Source organism: Cataglyphis hispanica, chromosome 2, assembly GCF_021464435.1.
Source record: "Cataglyphis hispanica isolate Lineage 1 chromosome 2, ULB_Chis1_1.0, whole genome shotgun sequence".
Lineage (NCBI taxonomy): Eukaryota > Metazoa > Arthropoda > Insecta > Hymenoptera > Formicidae > Cataglyphis > Cataglyphis hispanica.
The window spans coordinates 8547142-8564671 of record NC_065955.1 but is presented as its reverse complement, the minus strand read 5'-3'; the positions used below and the strand labels follow the sequence as shown (position 1 = coordinate 8564671).

The 17530-nt window shown below is 33.9% G+C and overlaps 3 protein-coding genes across 10 annotated transcripts in view; 2 read left to right on the top strand and 1 right to left on the bottom strand.

Moving 5' to 3' along the window:
- The first annotated feature begins 64 nt into the window (after positions 1 to 64).
- LOC126859091 (elongation factor Tu, mitochondrial-like) lies at positions 65 to 2837 on the top strand. The gene is made up of 6 exons (XM_050610043.1): positions 65 to 243; positions 445 to 497; positions 937 to 1102; positions 1191 to 1498; positions 1590 to 2251; positions 2331 to 2837. Exons 1-6 carry the CDS (start codon positions 207 to 209, stop codon positions 2521 to 2523), a joined length of 1419 nt encoding a protein of 472 aa, XP_050466000.1. The 5' UTR covers positions 65 to 206; the 3' UTR covers positions 2524 to 2837.
- Positions 2838 to 2966: 129 nt separating this feature from the next.
- LOC126859104 (GTP-binding nuclear protein Ran) lies at positions 2967 to 5812 on the bottom strand. 3 transcript variants are annotated; one of them, XM_050610067.1, is made up of 3 exons: positions 5550 to 5812; positions 4501 to 4986; positions 2967 to 4285 (listed from the first exon to the last, which is right to left on the bottom strand). In XM_050610067.1, the coding sequence occupies exons 2-3, from the start codon at positions 4930 to 4932 to the stop codon at positions 4070 to 4072; spliced, it is 648 nt and encodes a 215-aa protein (XP_050466024.1). In that variant the 5' UTR covers positions 4933 to 4986; positions 5550 to 5812; the 3' UTR covers positions 2967 to 4069. The 3 variants fall into 3 exon arrangements, with proteins under 3 accessions (XP_050466024.1, XP_050466023.1, XP_050466025.1); XM_050610066.1 differs by having other exon boundaries at positions 5651 to 5811; XM_050610068.1 differs by lacking the exon at positions 5550 to 5812 and adding an exon at positions 5284 to 5525.
- Positions 5813 to 6815: 1003 nt separating this feature from the next.
- Positions 6816 to 17530, top strand: part of LOC126859097 (syntaxin-1A) — a 72229-nt gene continuing 61514 nt past the window's right edge. For 2 of the 6 annotated variants that reach the window (XR_007688754.1, XR_007688753.1), the window contains exons 1-2: positions 6816 to 7100; positions 14665 to 14751. Coding sequence is in view for 2 of the 6 variants with exons in the window: in XM_050610055.1 (XP_050466012.1) it covers positions 7068 to 7100; positions 14665 to 14751 (120 nt within the window). In the remaining 4 variants the exon portion in view is untranslated. The remainder of the gene's footprint in view (positions 7101 to 14664; positions 14752 to 17530) is intronic. The other 4 variants (XR_007688756.1, XM_050610055.1, XM_050610054.1 and 1 more) reach the window with 4 other exon arrangements.

Sequence of the window (17530 nt, the reverse complement as noted above, 5' to 3'; positions counted from 1 at the left end):
CACGTACATATATTATAGATTTCCAAACGATCTATGCATGAAACGGAACGCAACCATAGTCGTGCAGGAGGCAGCACATCCCGCATCCTACGTTTACTCCTTATTAGTTTCTCTATAGTTCTCTGTTCTCTCGGGCCGGCAAGTTTTCGTCATATGCTGAAGATTTACGCGAATTAAATATTACGTGCCCTTCATTATTGAGAAACATGGCTCTCATCTCTACAAGAGCGATTTTTAATTCCGGTAAGATTATAAGAAATACGTGTACGCGCCAACGATCAAATGGGTTTCTTCGGTAAACTTTCGCCGATCGTTCTTTACGTTGGCTTGTTGCCGGAATCTTTTTCTTGACTTGATTATCGCACGTGATGAAGTGTGGTTAGGCGCTTCGAAAGTAGTAATGAAATATTCTGTTTTCATCACGTAACTATCTTTCTGTTTCAGTGCTGAGACAAACCCTCAGGCAGATCATATATACGAAGCAATTGCCGAAATGCGTAGGTTCACATTTATTGTCAACAATGATTCGTACGACTCGTCAACTCCACACGCATTCGTAACTGCGGGTTAATAATAATAGCGAGTTACAGTGGCTGAATATTCAAATAGATTTTCATCAATGAAAATTTCTTTGCAAATATATGCTACCTTAAATGTTTTAAGAAAAGATAATGATATTTTTATAACGCATTAATATTTGTACTATAACTTTCTCGATATTTCTCAATTTTTATTTCTAAATGTATATCTTTTATATAGTATGAGATTCAATGTGATTTAATGTACTAATTAATATGTATATGTATATATATATATATATATATATGTATATATATATATATATATATATATATATATATATATATACACTGCATATACAGTTATATTGTAAATTCTAATCGTTTGATCATATATTATATGACTATATTGTTTTAGCAACAACGTCATCAATTGAATAGTTGGCTGTTTCTTCCAACTGTTACCAGTCAGAGATTTTATGCCGAGAAGAAAGTATTTACTCGTGACAAACCACATTGTAATATAGGTACTATTGGTCATGTAGATCATGGCAAGACAACTCTAACAGCAGCTATTACTAAAAGTATGCATTTATTATGCTTGCAAAATGATTAATGATATTTACTACATGAGTACAAACATGAATAAACATGAAATATTATTATAAACAGTATTGTCTGAAAAGGAGTTAGCAACAGCTAAGGGATATAGCGAGATTGACAATGCTCCTGAAGAAAAAGCTCGCGGAATTACCATTAATGTTGCACACATTGAGTACCAAACAGAAAATCGTCATTATGGACATACAGATTGCCCAGGTCATGCCGATTACATTAAAAACATGATCACAGGAACAGCACAGATGGATGGCGCTATATTGGTTGTTGCTGCAACAGATGGTACAATGCCACAGACTAGAGAGCACTTGCTGCTTGCTAAACAAATTGGTATCAAGCATATCATTGTATTCATTAACAAGGTATAACATATCTGAAAGATTGTTTATTAAGAGTAAAAGAGTAAAGATGACATGACATGGTATTAAAATTGTATTTTTTAATGTTTTTCAGGTCGATGCAGCTGATTCAGAAATGGTAGAGTTAGTGGAAATGGAGATACGAGAATTGCTTTCTGAAATGGGTTATGACGGTGATAACATCCCGGTGGTGAAAGGTAGTGCGCTCTGTGCTCTTGAAGCAAAGAATCCTGAAATAGGTGCGAAAGCTATCCTACAGTTGTTGGAAGAAGTAGACAAGCATATTCCGACTCCAGAAAGAGAGTTGGACAAACCCTTCCTACTCCCGGTAGAGAATGTATATTCTATTCCTGGAAGAGGTACTGTCGTCACTGGTAGATTGGAGCGCGGAAAACTTAAAAAGGGAACGGAATGCGAGTTTATTGGTTACAACAAAGTTTTGAAAAGTACAGTCACAGGTATAGAGATGTTTCATCAGATATTAGATGAAGCCCATGCTGGAGATCAACTTGGTGCTCTAGTAAGAGGCTTAAAGAGAGATGAAGTTAGAAGAGGTATGGTAATGTGCAAACCTGGCACCATGAAAGCGCACGATCATATAGAATCGCAAGTTTATATATTGAGCAAGGAGGAAGGTGGCAGAAAGAAACCTATAGCGAATCTGGTACAATTACAAATGTTTTCTAAAACATGGGACATTGCAGCACAGTGTACTGTAGCGGGTAAAGATTTGGCCATGCCAGGAGAAGACAGCACGTAAGATATATTTTATTTATATGTATAATTCTTAGAAATTTTGTTTATTTTATGTACTCATCATGTTCCTTTATTGTAGATTGATATTAAAGTTGATAAGACCAATGGTATTAGAGAAAGGGCAACGCTTTACATTAAGAGATGGAGTAGTGACTGTAGGAACTGGTGTAGTTATTAACACTCTAAAACCGCTTACCGAATCAGAGCGAGTATCCATTCTCGAAGGTAAAAAGTCATTGAAGAAGGAGTTGAAGCAACAACAAAAGCAGTAGGCTCGAGAAATATTGATTGCAAAATAAATCGTAATCATGCTATATAATAAAGAAAAAGATATATGAAATCAGTCGGATCTCGATCAAAACTCAAATGAGTTTATTTAAAATATCCGACATTCCTCTGAAAATTAGTTTGATATGTATGCAAGATGTGACACTGGTGCAGTTTGTAATGCTGAAGCATTTTTACCATTCTATTATAAATTATGATCCTTGTAATTTTATTTGTTAAAGGATCAGTGTGACAGTAGCATGTATTAATTCAGATATATTGTAAGCACGTTTATCAAATATATCAAATATAATTTTCATTTTTTTCTCAGTTTTTATTCATCTATGATAATCTATATGAGATATTGTATAATTAAGTAAATTCTTAAATAAACAATATATTAATATCAGGAGTTACGCGACGATTAATTCACGAAAGTCCGAGCATATTATAGCTTTAAAAACAGTTTCATAATTTATTAAAGTTCATACATCAGCGCGGTACAATCTGCTTCAAGCAGAATAATGAAACGCTATTAGAAGTGTACAAGAATTAAATGTACATGTTGCAATGTCATTCCTCTAATTTCTCTATATGCTAAAAATTCAGCAGTGTAATTTACACGTGATTCATTTTTTCTGTTATTGGGGACAATGATTTAAAAAGGTGGATTAACAGTTTTACATATTCTTAACAAAATTGCTCTTGTATAGAAAAGAAACACTGTTTATATAATTTAAGTTGAACAAATGGTACATTCATCTTTTGTTTATAAAAATTTGCAATTGTATGTATATCGCAAGATTCTTTCTTGTAAACTAATCACATTGCATGCCGAACTATTGTATACATCTATTTCAGAATTGGCAGTTTGTATTCTATACTTGATGTCAGAAAAGTATAAAAACAAAACATAGAAAATAAATAACGTTATTTTAGGTACGCCTTAAAGAGGGTTAACGCGATTGTGTTTAATATACAGCACATCTTATACAATTCCCATTTCTTACGTATATATGTACATACACACGCACGCACGCACATTTATACAAGCGAGCGAATCGAAATATGTAGAGAATTCGTTTGAATTGTTTCATATTACATCATGTCCAACAGTTCCAGCAGGCTGTATTCTATGAACTGTTATCACAAATTGTTTCATCTTCGCTCCTTAACTTTGTTCCATTTTTATAGATTTATATGATATCATCTTTCCCTTATATGAGACTTTTACAAAATCTAAACATGCAAGTGTAGGTAGATTTGCATTACACAATCACACATGTGTGTATTTCACATTAACACATCCAAGTGACCCATCTTTAAGGCTATAATAATGATAATGATAATATAAGCTCATACCAAAATTACATATCCAGAATAATGTTTATTGAACTAAATATTGCTTTTGTAAATATGTAATTATTACTTTCTTCAAAGAAAGAATCTTCGATCTCTATATGAAGAAACACGAGTGTGCAATACATCCAAGGGACACTCGCATAGTAGGCCTTACTCTCCGTAAAGGCCACATCCACAGTATTAAATAAACTAAAGGTCTTCGTCGTCTTCTGGTAATGCCGTTTCTTGAGCTTCCTTGAGATCTTTCTCGATCTGTTGCTGCCATTGTGGATCCATAGTAACTTCCGGTGGCAATAATGCAGGCATGGCGACAAATTCTAGATTTGGATCTCCAATCAACTTGCGAGCCAACCACAGGAAAGGTTTTTCGAAGTTGTAATTACTTTTTGCACTGATGTCGTAGTACTGGAATGTAAAAAATGCCAAAATTGTATACTCTTTATATTCTGTAAGATTATATCAGATTAGAACAATAATTAGATTTCAGATTAGAGGGACAGTGCAATTTCTTCAGTTTATATCAGAATACTGAATCATCATAAAACAAAAAAATTAAAAGAACATAAGACATAAAAAAAATTTGAATAGATATATAATTTAAAATATTGCTATGCAAATACCTGTAGATTCTTCTTCCTGTGAAACACGATGCTCTTGGCCTTTACTTTCCTATCCTTGATGTCAACTTTGTTACCGCAAAGGACAATCGGTATGTTTTCGCAGACACGGACCAGATCCCTATGCCAGTTGGGTACATTCTTATACGTCACTCTAGATGTAACGTCGAACATGATTACGGCACATTGTCCCTGAATATAATAGCCGTCGCGGAGACCACCAAACTTTTCCTGACCGGCCGTATCCCAGACGTTGAAACGGATCGGTCCACGATTGGTGTGGAAGATGAGCGGATGTACCTCTACACCCAGAGTGGCCACATACTTCTTTTCGAATTCACCGGTAAGATGCCGTTTAACAAAGGTAGTCTTGCCAGTACCACCGTCGCCGACGAGCACACACTTGAAGGTGGGCATATCCGGTTCGTTTGCCATTTTTACTGTTAATTTTCTCCGTAAACTTGATCGATGTTAGGAAATCTCACGCTTCTGCAAAGAGAGAAACTGATTAAATTCCTAGCCTATTATTTCATGGCGAGTAAAAAAAACACGCGGGATTTTGCGAGATAATTTTCCGCGGAACGTTCGAACATTTTTATCTTCGCGAAGAATATCGCAAGGCACAAAAGAGACAGAAAAGGAAATCTATCGCGTCGAAAAAATTACGTGGACGAAAGAGGTCCGAGAAAAAAATCGACCAAGGACGTCGCCGAGCGAAGCTGCGGGAAAACCTCGCGGTCACGCGTTCGAAACGTGATCGAGATAGATCCGACGCGCGTCACGTACCCGAGGTATCCTCGCGATAAACGATATTCGGCGAACGGCACGTGGGAGTAGCGGCGAGAAAATCGGAGGGAAAAGCCGGGTCGAAGCACACGCCGTTCAAACACCGTAATTCAGCGATATCGCTGCCACTGCAACGGCGACGACGACGTGGAATGGCGCCTGTCGCGACCGGCGCGCACGCGAAACCATCGAGATTTCCCTCCGAATTTATTTATCCGCGATTGACGTATCTCGCGATCGGCGGCGCCGCGGCCCGTCATAATTACCGTTGACTTTCCCCGGCGTTTCGCGGACGTGTCGGGCGACGCGAGTACGAAATTTTCCCGGGTGGACGGTTGATGTACGTGAAAATGAACGGTACACTCACCGCGCAGCACAGTCGCTACGGCTCACAATGGCGTTCCTCTGGGGCGGACAAGCGGAGGCGACCTGCCACCTTCGCCGATTCGTCGAATCGCGACGTTGAGCGGTCGCGGGTGACGTGGTGCGTAATCGACGGCAAAAAGTCAGATTCGATTTTTCACGCGTTTATCCGCGACGAGAATGCACGCGCTTCTCTCACGATGAACGCTTAATTCTCGCAATTGATCACCGGAAATGCGCGATCAGCGACATCTGCGCGCCATTCCGTTGCCGGTCGCCGGTGCACCGACGTGCACGAAACGGTAGGATACAGTTGCGCAGAAAAAACCAAGTGGGTGCAAATAAGCGACTCGTCCCTCGTGGCGGCAAATGTTCAAAGGGAAATATTCGAGTGATTTCGCGAATTTTACTTGTCGCTTTCGCGAACCTTCGCGACGTTTTCTTTCTCTCGGGAATAAGTTGGTTATTTCAAGTGTGGAATGCGCGGGAAAACGGGAATATGGACATACATGGATTGGGATAGATGAAGCGTATATCATGAGGAAGTTTTGGATGAGTTGGGTATTTATCGTTTCGATCCAAGTAATTAATTTAAGATATTTTAATCGCGTTCTCTCATTTTTCATTCAATTTTTCCTGCATTATTCGATATATATGTATGCATGTATAATCAGGTCATTTTCAATACATTTTTTTATTTTCTCTTGTTATAGAAATGAGAAATGTATATCGCAGAAATTTTTTTAATTAAAGCTTTATTCCAATAAATTAATATTTTTTTTTTATTTACATAAATTAATCTAGTTGTTTTATATTTACATAAATAATCTAATTTATTTATATAAATTAATCTTTTTTCATTTTTGTCGATAATACATATATATTTCATTTAGGACACACGTAATTTATATTTATCTACGCTATTTTAAAAAGTACGCTACAATAGATTTTCTAATATTTTATTTTATCGTGACTATGCAAACATTCTTTCGTGTATCAATGTATACATCAATATTTATAAACATTAGTAGAAAAATGCGGAAAAGTATGAGACTCGTTAAAGGAAACGTAAAAGTATTTTGCGAAAGGGCGCGGAATTTAAAATCTCGTCCTTGTTCTAGTCATTGTTTTTTTTCCTTTCAGGGGGCGCTATAGCGCGGCAAGTCGTCCCTGCGAGACGAAGTTGACGTCATCGGCGCGTGCGCGTCGCTTCGGGACAGCACTGCAGGCAGAAGGCGAGTTCGCGAGTGTATCGATTTTACGATCGTGCCTCTCTCGCGGTGCTAGTGCGTCCGTCGTTTCCTTTAGTTTTTTAGTGGCCGTGCACGTCGTACATGGATAAAACCGTGAATGGGATTACTCGCTAGACACGCCGCTCCGTACACCGCCCGCTGACTCGCAACTCCTCGTCACCCTTCACCATGACCAAGGATAGATTAGCAGCCCTCGTCGCGGTGAGTGAATCCCGTCGAGAGAGGCTACTTTTCTCTCTCTCTCTTTTGCGCTAGTCCCTCTCTGTCTTTCTTTATCTCTATCTTACCTATGTACACGATGCACCAGCTAACCCCGTCGACACGCGTATCTCACGCACTCGTGTACACGCGTAACTCACGCCCCGCAACTCTGCCGTGAGTTACGGCGCGTGTAAACTTAAGCTTTGCTCGCGATACGCTCGGCGTGTCAGCGGAGTCATTTAGCTCGAGTCGAGCGGAACGGTTTCATCGCCAGCACCGGCTCGGCTCGTCATCGCGAAGGCGTAACCGGCCACGGATGACAGGCGTCTCGCTCGCTCGCTCGCTCGAGCTGACAGGTGTTCCCGCTGTGCGGAACCGACCGCACAGCGGCAACTGAAGGTCGTCGCCGTCGTCCTAGTCATCGTCGTCGGTTTTCATGGTATTTTCTCGGCCAGAGACCATAGAATCGGTTGGTGTGTCGCACCCGGGTCCATGGCGACCATGGCCGACCTTGTCACTTATTGGCGAGGCACCGATGAATGGAGAACGTATCCCCCATCGCCGGTGAAGGTTCGAATATCGTAGGCCACATTCATTCATGACAAATCGCACAATATAAGATATATATATATATATATATATATATATATATATATATATATATTTCCATATTTGTGTAGCATTCGAGTATAACTGTCAAATTCGCAGCTTGCCAAAATTGTTTAGGGGACGTTATCTTCTTCCGACTTACAAAACATGTATACACGTACTTCGGAATATTCTTACGATGTTTTTTCGACGATATGTAAAATGTCGAGACACAGAATACGAGACATGAATACGAAAGGAACACAAGCAAAAGAAACTGCAGCCATTAAAGCTGTCAGTTGACTTTAATAATGAATCATCGCGACAAATATTCGTGAACTAAAACGAATGTCACGTCAAATAAAAAGATTAATTGTGACAATGTTGCAACGGTGCATGGTTCAATGCAGCGAAATTCGTCACATAAATGCGACACGATTGCATCTGTCAAATATTCGAATGTATTGTGCGTGAAGCCGGTTTCGAATTCGCAAAGATTCGTATTAATTGATAACGGTGGGTGCCATCGTTGTGTCACGCTTGTGACTCTCGTCGACTTGTCAATGATATCATTGACGCGGTACCGAATGTGCAATACATAATCCTTCGTGTTTTGTGTGAAAGCAGAAGAGATATCGATTCAATCAAAATATATGACTTCCGGTATAAGACGAAGAGATATCGATAAAGCGTAACATTACTGATGATCAAATATCAATAACAACAAAATATTACAAGCTTTTAATTCAATAATTCGAAAAGATTGCTTTTATCACTGGTAAATTATCTATTCACTTTTTATGTTATCTGAATATATTTGGTTCTTTCACATAAAATAATTAAGATTAAAATTAAATATTTTTTTTTATATATATTATCTTTGCAACCTTTATGAGATTTATATTATTATTTTACATCTTTTTAAGATAGTATGAGTATTTAAAATATTAACTTTGCAAAATTTTCTAAACAGTTTTTTTTTATTTATTATATCGTACATAATAATTAATAATAATAGTAGAGCGGAAAATATTTGACGGACTTTCTTTTTTTCGTTCTTAATTTTTAAGAATATCTCTCAATTAATACATTCTGTTTCGAAAGATGCATGATACGTATCCAGAATTATGCCAGCTGATACTCGATGCCTCGATGACTCATTAGTCGGTGGCATTCATGGAAAGTATGGGCGTAGAGTCCAGCCCATATTACTAACGCACACGGACTTCCTTGTCTACCATTAACTATTAAATCATTAGTTTTCCGAAAACAATATTTTTATTATTATATTATACACTAATAATGTTTATAGTAATAACATTATAAAATGCATATTATTTGACCGTTTATTTTAAAACAATTTTGAAAAAAATTGTTTTTTAATTTAATATAAATTTAAATATCTCAGAATTTGAAGTTATACATTATCGAAACAGGCAATTTATTTTATATATAATTATGTATCGCTTTAAAAATTTTTCATAATAATAGTCATGATGCTATTTTTTTATGGAAGATGCTCGACATAATAGATTTTTAAATTTAAATATATTATAATATAAAACATACTTTGTAAGAAATAACAGGATAACGGGAATGACATGTTTCAACAATGAGAATAATCTGACTGGAAGAGACTGAAATGTCCATTTTTATCTATAAATTACATATATTCAGAAAGTCTTTGTCTCTTTGCATTATGATCTGTGTTTGGTTCGCATTTTTTCTGTTTCACTTTTTTAATAATTATTTATAACTTTTGAGTTTCGAGAAAGAAAAAGAGAGAGAGAGAGAGAGAGAGAGAGAGAGAAAGAGAGAGAGTAATATTTCATTAGTAAGATAATAGTAAGAGACGTAAAAGAGATAAGAAACGCAAAAAATTAAAATTCATCCCGCATTTACATCGCTCGGTTATTATCGTTCTTATCGCGCTGCATAAAAAAATCTTCTATAAATAACCGAGATTCCTTTATGAGAAGATACGAATTGCGAGACATTTTTTCACGTGTGGCATTTTTGAGAGATAATTCTCTCTCAAAAATGATTGCGAGTTTATTACAATTGTGATTCGCGTGTTATGTCGGTATCTCCTGGAGAGTGTGTCGTGACCTTTTATGTTTGCTATAAAGATTTCTGGTATATGCTCGTGAATATTACATGTATACGACACACAATCTCACAATTTTTCTTCTTTCTTTCGAAATATATCAATATATATATTTGATGCCAATTTACATATCTTCATAACTCTCAAGACTTGAGAAAGATCGAACGTCTAAAGATTTTACGATATATTGTTTCCACTGTAAGATTTTACATAGAAAAATGCCAAACTTGTTTCAATAATTTTCAAACTTTTATAATTAACAAATATAATACAAAATATTATCTATAATAAAATATAGAGAGATGATATATTCTATTATATTTGTTATTAATTATATATTTTATAGTTAATAATTATTTATCATATTTTATATTTAATTATATTTATAATTTTAAACAATATTTAGAATCTTATTTGCAATTAATAATAATTACGAAATTTTACATTTCTGACAACTGCTGCAGACAATCGTTTTTTTCACAATATTTTTTTTTTCTTTTTAGCATTTTAAATTTCTTAAAAATTGCAATTTTTTTTTGTAATATTTAGAGGAACAAAATGTCCTTTTGACGAGGACGATTCTTCTTCAGATTGTTCCTTGACCTGACCGATAGCGCGCATTTATTTTCTTGATGATTTCGCTCGTATGCGAAGGTTATCCCTACCATAGTCGCCGTTTACATAATGATTTGTTAGGCGTGCTAATCACCTCGAAAGACATCTCGTACTCAGGCTATGCTCGACAAAACGCAGTAAGTTACTCGTTGTCGCTTAGAATTCGAAGTCATTGGCGAGAATGTTTCGAGTTTGTTGAAGAATTGAAAATGCCTCCCCGTAAGAGATTGTCTTATAGCAATCTACTGGTACGTTAGATGTGTGCTTCTCTGGTTAAAATCGGTTATAAATCCGGTAACCTCGATTTTCGATACTATAAATACGGAAATATGTACATATGTTATGTCAATTGTCTCGTTCTCATTATCAAGAATAAACGCAGAGATCATTTTCATCTATTTCTCACATCGAAATCTGAATCTAAATTGAAATTATATGACTTTCAATTTCTCTAATTAAATTTAAAACGCAAAATTTATGATATTAAAAATGCGAATTTAACTATTCAAATTATTAAATTATTATATCATTTATTCATTTTGTGAATTATCTATAAGAAAATGTATTTTATTTTGGGATAAATATATTATAAACTTAGAACGTATGTACACGAGATATAGAGATCCGGCAGCAGAAAAAAATCGATTAACACTATTTCAGTTCAATACAATTTTTTGTTCTGTTTATATTGTAGGGAGCAATGAAAAATAATTTAAAAAAAAATACAGCAAATAACTGATCCAAAGTAGTTAACCTGGGACTGTTGGTGATTCAACCTTAGCACGGTATGAGTCGAAACGGGAACAATGATCGATCGCGCGAAAATTACGTTAGGCATAAGATAGCATCTAAATATGTGGCACTATACGGAGTACAGATATTATAAAAAAATGTGAAATAAAGCATAAAAGTGTGTATACATAGTCTCAGCGAAAATGCGTGCAAACTCAATAGAGTAAGAGAGCGGCGATATTTCAAATTGTGTTAGCGAAATTTATCGATATCTCTTAAATTATCGGAAAATATTACGAAGTTTAATATATTTTGATTAATTGAAAAGCACAGAGTTGTTGATGAAATATTTTTTCTAATTAAATGTGCAAAGTTTGAAATTACAATATCGATGAATATATTCAATCTGCACTGCTAATAGATATACGGACAAATTATTGGAGTTACCTGGAGTTCTCTCATTTCCGTTGTCACGAATAAACACATAAAGCATCGTGTTTACGCGTCTATAGTATCGTAACCGCCAACTAACCAGAATTATATCGATTTCACTCGCAACTCGCGTATGCTGCAGAGAGTGGAGGGACACACATAACATTATAGTTCGCCTCGCAGTTGTCGCGCTAAACTTTGTTTGGATAATGTTATTATTTTATCCGATATTCTCGTGTACTGTCATTATATGGAATATACTATTTGCTATTTGGTCGCGATATTCGCGCGCTCAAGAAATTCGACGCGATATCGATTGCGAGAGAATAACGATACACTCTTCGGTCCTCTTGTCGTAATCGCCCGCGCGCGGTGTCTATAATCGTTTTCTTAATTCTATGCAAATATCGTATCGATTAAGCGAGGACCCGAGCGACAACTAGGGCGATCGACAAACGAGCACGGCCGCGAAACTAACAGGCACGGGGTGCGCGTGTCTGTTAGTTTCGATAAAAAAATTATGTATTAACTGTTAGTAAGAGAGAGAGTTTATAGACGTTAGAAAGAGGAAAAATAGAACTATGTTCGCTATATACTATACAGTTTTCTTTAAAAAAAATTATCCATTTTTAATTTCATAAATTTCGTCAGTGATGCTTTTTTTCTTTTTTTGCATTTTGTACATGTATATTTTTATGACAAACGCACAAACGCGAATTATGTAAAGTCTTCTATATACATTGAATATTTATATAATTTTTTAAAACAAGTCAAAATTTTTCTATTTTATTTTTTTTTATTTTTTCTGTCTTAATAAATATTGCATAAAATAAAAACATAATTTTCGACATTATTGAATGACAAAATGGCATAAGTTGATATAAATTAATATAATTATTTTCATGCATAATTATTTTAACACAATATAAGATTAACATTTTTTTCTTTTAGAAAGTCTTATCAAAGAACATTACTTTTGTTTCTCTAAATAGTTAATAAAAATATAAATTGAGCTAATATTCTATTCAACAATTGAAACATTGATAATATGGTATAATATTTCCCAACTTTGATTAGTATATATTTTAAATTTAAATCATCTGAGAGATGGTGAAAACAATATAATATGATGACGTACGTAGATGCTTCGTCTCACGAGATTTTTATTTTCATGACAACAACATTAAACTTATAATGAAGAAGAATTCTATTATTCCTTATAGCTGTTTGCAGTCGGTTGAAAGAAATTTTCCTGCAATCTTGATTAGTCCATTATACCCAACACTTCTTGATTTTGCATTCGCTGCAAAAGAAATATTTTATTTTCAATGGTGTCAACGTGCGAAATACTTTTGCATCAAAATGAAATAAAATACTTTTGTTGGTTTTATTTTTTTATAAGTTAATTTGTGATACAATTTGTGATAAAATAAATTGCTTAAATGTAAAATTTATTTATTTATTTGAAAAATCTATAAGAGCTTAACTGTAAAGTTCATTGATGACGTGTAAAAATGATCTTAATGATGAATTAATTATTTAGTTATTTAAATGGAATTATTAGTAATTGGTAACAAATTCAGGTTGGAATTTAAATCGATATAATTATGATAACGATATGATTACCATTTATTTTATCAGACAGATAAAGGCCAAATTCGAGGAGAAAATCGCAGATTAAAATATACTAATGTCTATAATCTTGAATCACCATATAATTTATTACGTAATATTAATTTGAGTTATGTATATTTATTTTACAACATAATATTCCGCGTCTGTGTATATCACACAATACCCTTAGCGGTTTATTTCTTCTTGATTAAGACAAGATAAGATAAAGAAAAAGATACATAAGATGACGAAAGGAATGCAATAAATTATTTTTACGAGCATTTAAAGCACTTCACAGTTATAAATATAATTTATTATCCATATAAGATTACAGCACAATAGTTTTGTAAACAATTATGCATTTTTCACAGTTATCTATTATTATAATCTTTTCTAGAATTAATATAAAGTATTGTTTATTCAGCGAATAAGAAATGTAAGACAAAATTGTAAAATAAAATTGTGATTTATCCTTTTTATAATATGTATTAGAATACATGAGAAAACCGCGATTTATTTTTTTTTTTTTATAACATTTATTACAATATATGGGATTATCCTAACGAGGGCAAGATCATTATTGTACAACTGGAAGCGGTTGTGTCACGTTATGCGAGAGGAAGTCAGTCTTATCAGGATGGGAGATTGCGAATATACTATACGTGTCTGCGGACGCAATCACTGATGAAACTTGTTAGTCATGCATGTATATTTGTGCTTTTACGTTTATCGCATTGGAATAAATCATATCCGACCTAGTCTTAATTGATGAGCTTCGTGTATAATATCCGTCATAATTTTAGATCGTCATTCTATTCCAAGTATTGCGGGAAATTAAGTATCGCGGAAATGATTATTGCATGACATTTTCATTTTTTTGAACGCAAAATAATATTTTTTAAATAGAGACAAATAAATGAATATATAGATGGGAATATCGTTGAATTCGTGATACAATTGATTTTTCATAAAAAAATATTTTGAAAGGTTTTGTATTCTGGGAAATTAAGTATCGCGGAAATGATTATTGTATATTTTTGAACGCAAAATAATATTTTTTAAATGGGCAGATAGAGACAAATAAATGAATATATACATAGGAATATCGTTGAGTCGGTGACAGAATCAGTGATTTTTCATAAAAAAATTGTTTGAAATATTACAATTTTTTTTATGAGATTTTATTTTGAGATGAGATATGAATTTGCAAATGGAAAAATGATTAATTTTTTTTTTTTTATTGTGCCATACATATGTTTAGGAACATTTTATATAAAATTGAAAATAATATTTTTTAATTGAATAGAATTAAATATAAATATTCTTTATTATGTCGTTTACATTCTGTTATTCTTCCATTGTATTCACATTAGTTTTTATTCTGATATTAATTATAAAAATATAAAAAAAGCATCTTTAATATTATAGTGTACTTTCCTCTCTAGTGATTTCTAATGATTGTATTTGTTTTTGCAGGCCCAGTCGGATGACGACGATGTGGCGGACGATGTGTCCGTCAACGTCGGGGCGCCGGATGATTTCATGACGGAATTTTTCGCGGAGGTGAGTGACGAATTAATTTGTTGCCACGGCAATTTCATTTCCGGCGCCGCGCGCGATTCTCCAACAATCGAAAGTAGGTTAAACCAGTATCAGTGAAAAAGAGTATATCGTTCGTTCCGAGGACAATGGATGTTTCCTTCTCTCGCTTCTTTTCATATAGGTATATGTGAATATTGCAGGATAATACATAAGCGTAACGATGCTTATGTATATGTAAAATTTAATAACTCGGAAGAAACCCAGCATTCCCTAAAAATTCCACGCTGGAATCTTTGCACAAGATTCTCTTATTCTATTGATCGCGCCTCGCGAGAGCTCTCCCTTATTTTACGATAAAATGTTTTTACTCGTAAATGTGAGTGCGTGTGTGGGTGTGCGCGCACTTGCTTGAGTAACCAGATGCAGCTTTCTTGTAGCTGCATCACTGCGCGACACATCTTTTTCTTTTAAAGCGTGGATTTTTACAATTCGGAAATGCCTTTGTAATTTGCATGCGCTTTACTGAAGCGAAATCTCTAACGAGCATTGGTACATGGCGCGTATGCGTTAATCATATCGTTTAATCAGCTTATACGGAATTATGGCGGAATCGCAAATATACATTCATGTTGAAAAGCGACGCCCGTTTTATCGTATGTTCCATCATATGCGCGTCGTATTAAATATTTTTCGAGGATAATTGTAAATGTTGTAATTGTGAATTATTATTTGAGGATTATCGGATAATCGTCTTTCGGGAAATTAATTAATTTTTGCATTGCTCTGATGTTAATTTAGCGAACATTCGCCATTTACAGAATAAATATAAATATCGCGGATATTTTGGGAAAACAAAAAATTACATCCATTTAACTTTCATTGATTTTTCGAGAACTAAGGATAGGGAAGCGAACGTGTGATTTTATGTATACGAATCTTATCGTATGTGCGAAAATAAGCCGGTCTCACTTTTTCTTTCGAATGCAAAAAAGTTTCTCTATCTGATACAGTATTTTTCTCGCAAACTTGTGATTTGTTGTCGTAGATAGGAGATGTAATTTGGAATGTAGAATAACTTGTATTATCGCGTACCGATAGTACCATTTCATTCATTAAATTTAAAAAAAAAAAAATATGGAACGATAAGAGAAATTATTTTTGCAACATTTGTAAGTTATTTTATCAAACTCAAATATCACATTTTAAATTTTTCTCTAATTAATATAGATGTTTATTAGATATAATTCGCGAAAAGAGAATAAATATATATATTTTATAAATTTATATTTCTCTTGCTGCTTACGAATAAATATGCAGTCTATCGGCCGTATTAACATTATAACAAATGCAATAGAAACATAAAAATAAAAAAGAAAATTTAGGTGAAAAAGAAGATGATTCAAGATTATAAGAAGATTATAAGAAATATAAATCACAATACATTTTTGATTCATATTTTTGAAGGACATGCCTTCGTTTCCAGTATTTGTTTCATTTTTATTCACGTGACTCTTCTATGGATAAATGTTTGGAAATGCAAAGCAAATAATTTAATATAGATAACTTTTACAAAATATAATAATAAGATACGTTCTCTCTTAATCTTTTTAAATTATTGGTTTAAGATTATATTTTTATTAGCATAACCTCTCCATCTATATTTATTATATTTACTTATTATATTTTTCCATTATATATTATCCATAATTTATCTAGTATCGAATAATCTTTATCGTCAAGTAATTTTGCAACAACGGCGGAATTAATTAAAAGTTATCTCGATATTTATCCAGACTTCAACGTATTCCACGTTAAGGATCAGTTCATGTTCGCCGCCGGTTATGTCGATTAGAGACGAGGAGAAGCGCCAAGATAATTACACGCGGCTATAATTATCGTGTATGATTTCGCTGGTAGCTGGATAATAATTACCGCGAACAGTACGCGTGTTTCTCACGTTGTTTCCTTGTTGTTGGTGGTCGTATGCGTTTGACGTTTACGAGAGGATCTTCAATTTCAACAACGGAAAATACAACGCTCGCGAAATTCTTTAGACGGGCGGAAAGGATTTTAACGCGATCATCGAGACGCAGATAATCCAAATGCAGATGCGGCTCGCGGAGCGAAAACCAAAGTGGCATTATACCGGGTGTTTTCGACGATAAATGTCATTTATACGTCACTGTTTTTATGCTTTGTGTCATGTAAGCGGAGGAACTCGCTCGAATGACGATTCAAATTAAATATTTTCAACTATTCGTGATATGTATAAGATAAAGAAGAAAATTTTAAGTATTCTTTGCTGATGAGTAATTTTTCTATGTATTAGGACATTTTAAAATTTAACTTTAAATTAAACTTAAAATTAGAAAAATATACATTTACTTTTTTATCGACACAAAGTACATATATTTTCTTTTAGACAATCAAATGTATATTTTTAATTTTATGAAATAACAAATATGCGAACGATATGATTCATGACTATAATAAGATAACAAAAAAATAATAAGATAACAAAAACTTGGTAGATTATCCTTGATATTTGCAGTAGACAATTATATGAACAGAAATTCTATTCAATTTTGTTATGGAACTGCAAGAATAAATTGCTTCGCGAGATGCTAATTTCATCTTTACATTTATTAAATACCATCATTACATTCATTGTATTTAATACCGTCACTTGCAAACCACTTGCCACAATTGTATTATTGTAACTTGTTATATTAGCTTGCTATTTTGCTTTATGTATTTATCGGAAACATGTACGCATAAATTGTTCATTTATTTTACTCAT

What these genes read in the sequence shown, in the direction of transcription:
- LOC126859091 (XM_050610043.1), top strand. Translation starts at nt 207, where the DNA reads ATGGCTCTCATCTCTACAAGAGCGATTTTTAATTCCG. An exon ending in CGAAGCAATTGCCGAAATGC is followed by an intron (nt 498 to 936) that starts GTAGGTTCACAT and finishes ATATTGTTTTAG; the next exon opens with CAACAACGTCATCAATTGAA. An exon ending in AACAGCAGCTATTACTAAAA is followed by an intron (nt 1,103 to 1,190) that starts GTATGCATTTAT and finishes TATTATAAACAG; the next exon opens with TATTGTCTGAAAAGGAGTTA.
- LOC126859104 (XM_050610067.1), bottom strand. Translation starts at nt 4,932, where the DNA reads ATGGCAAACGAACCGGATATGCCCACCTTCAAGTGTGTGCTCGTCGGC. An exon ending in ACAGGAAGAAGAATCTACAG is followed by an intron (nt 4,286 to 4,500) that starts GTATTTGCATAG and finishes TTTACATTCCAG; the next exon opens with TACTACGACATCAGTGCAAA.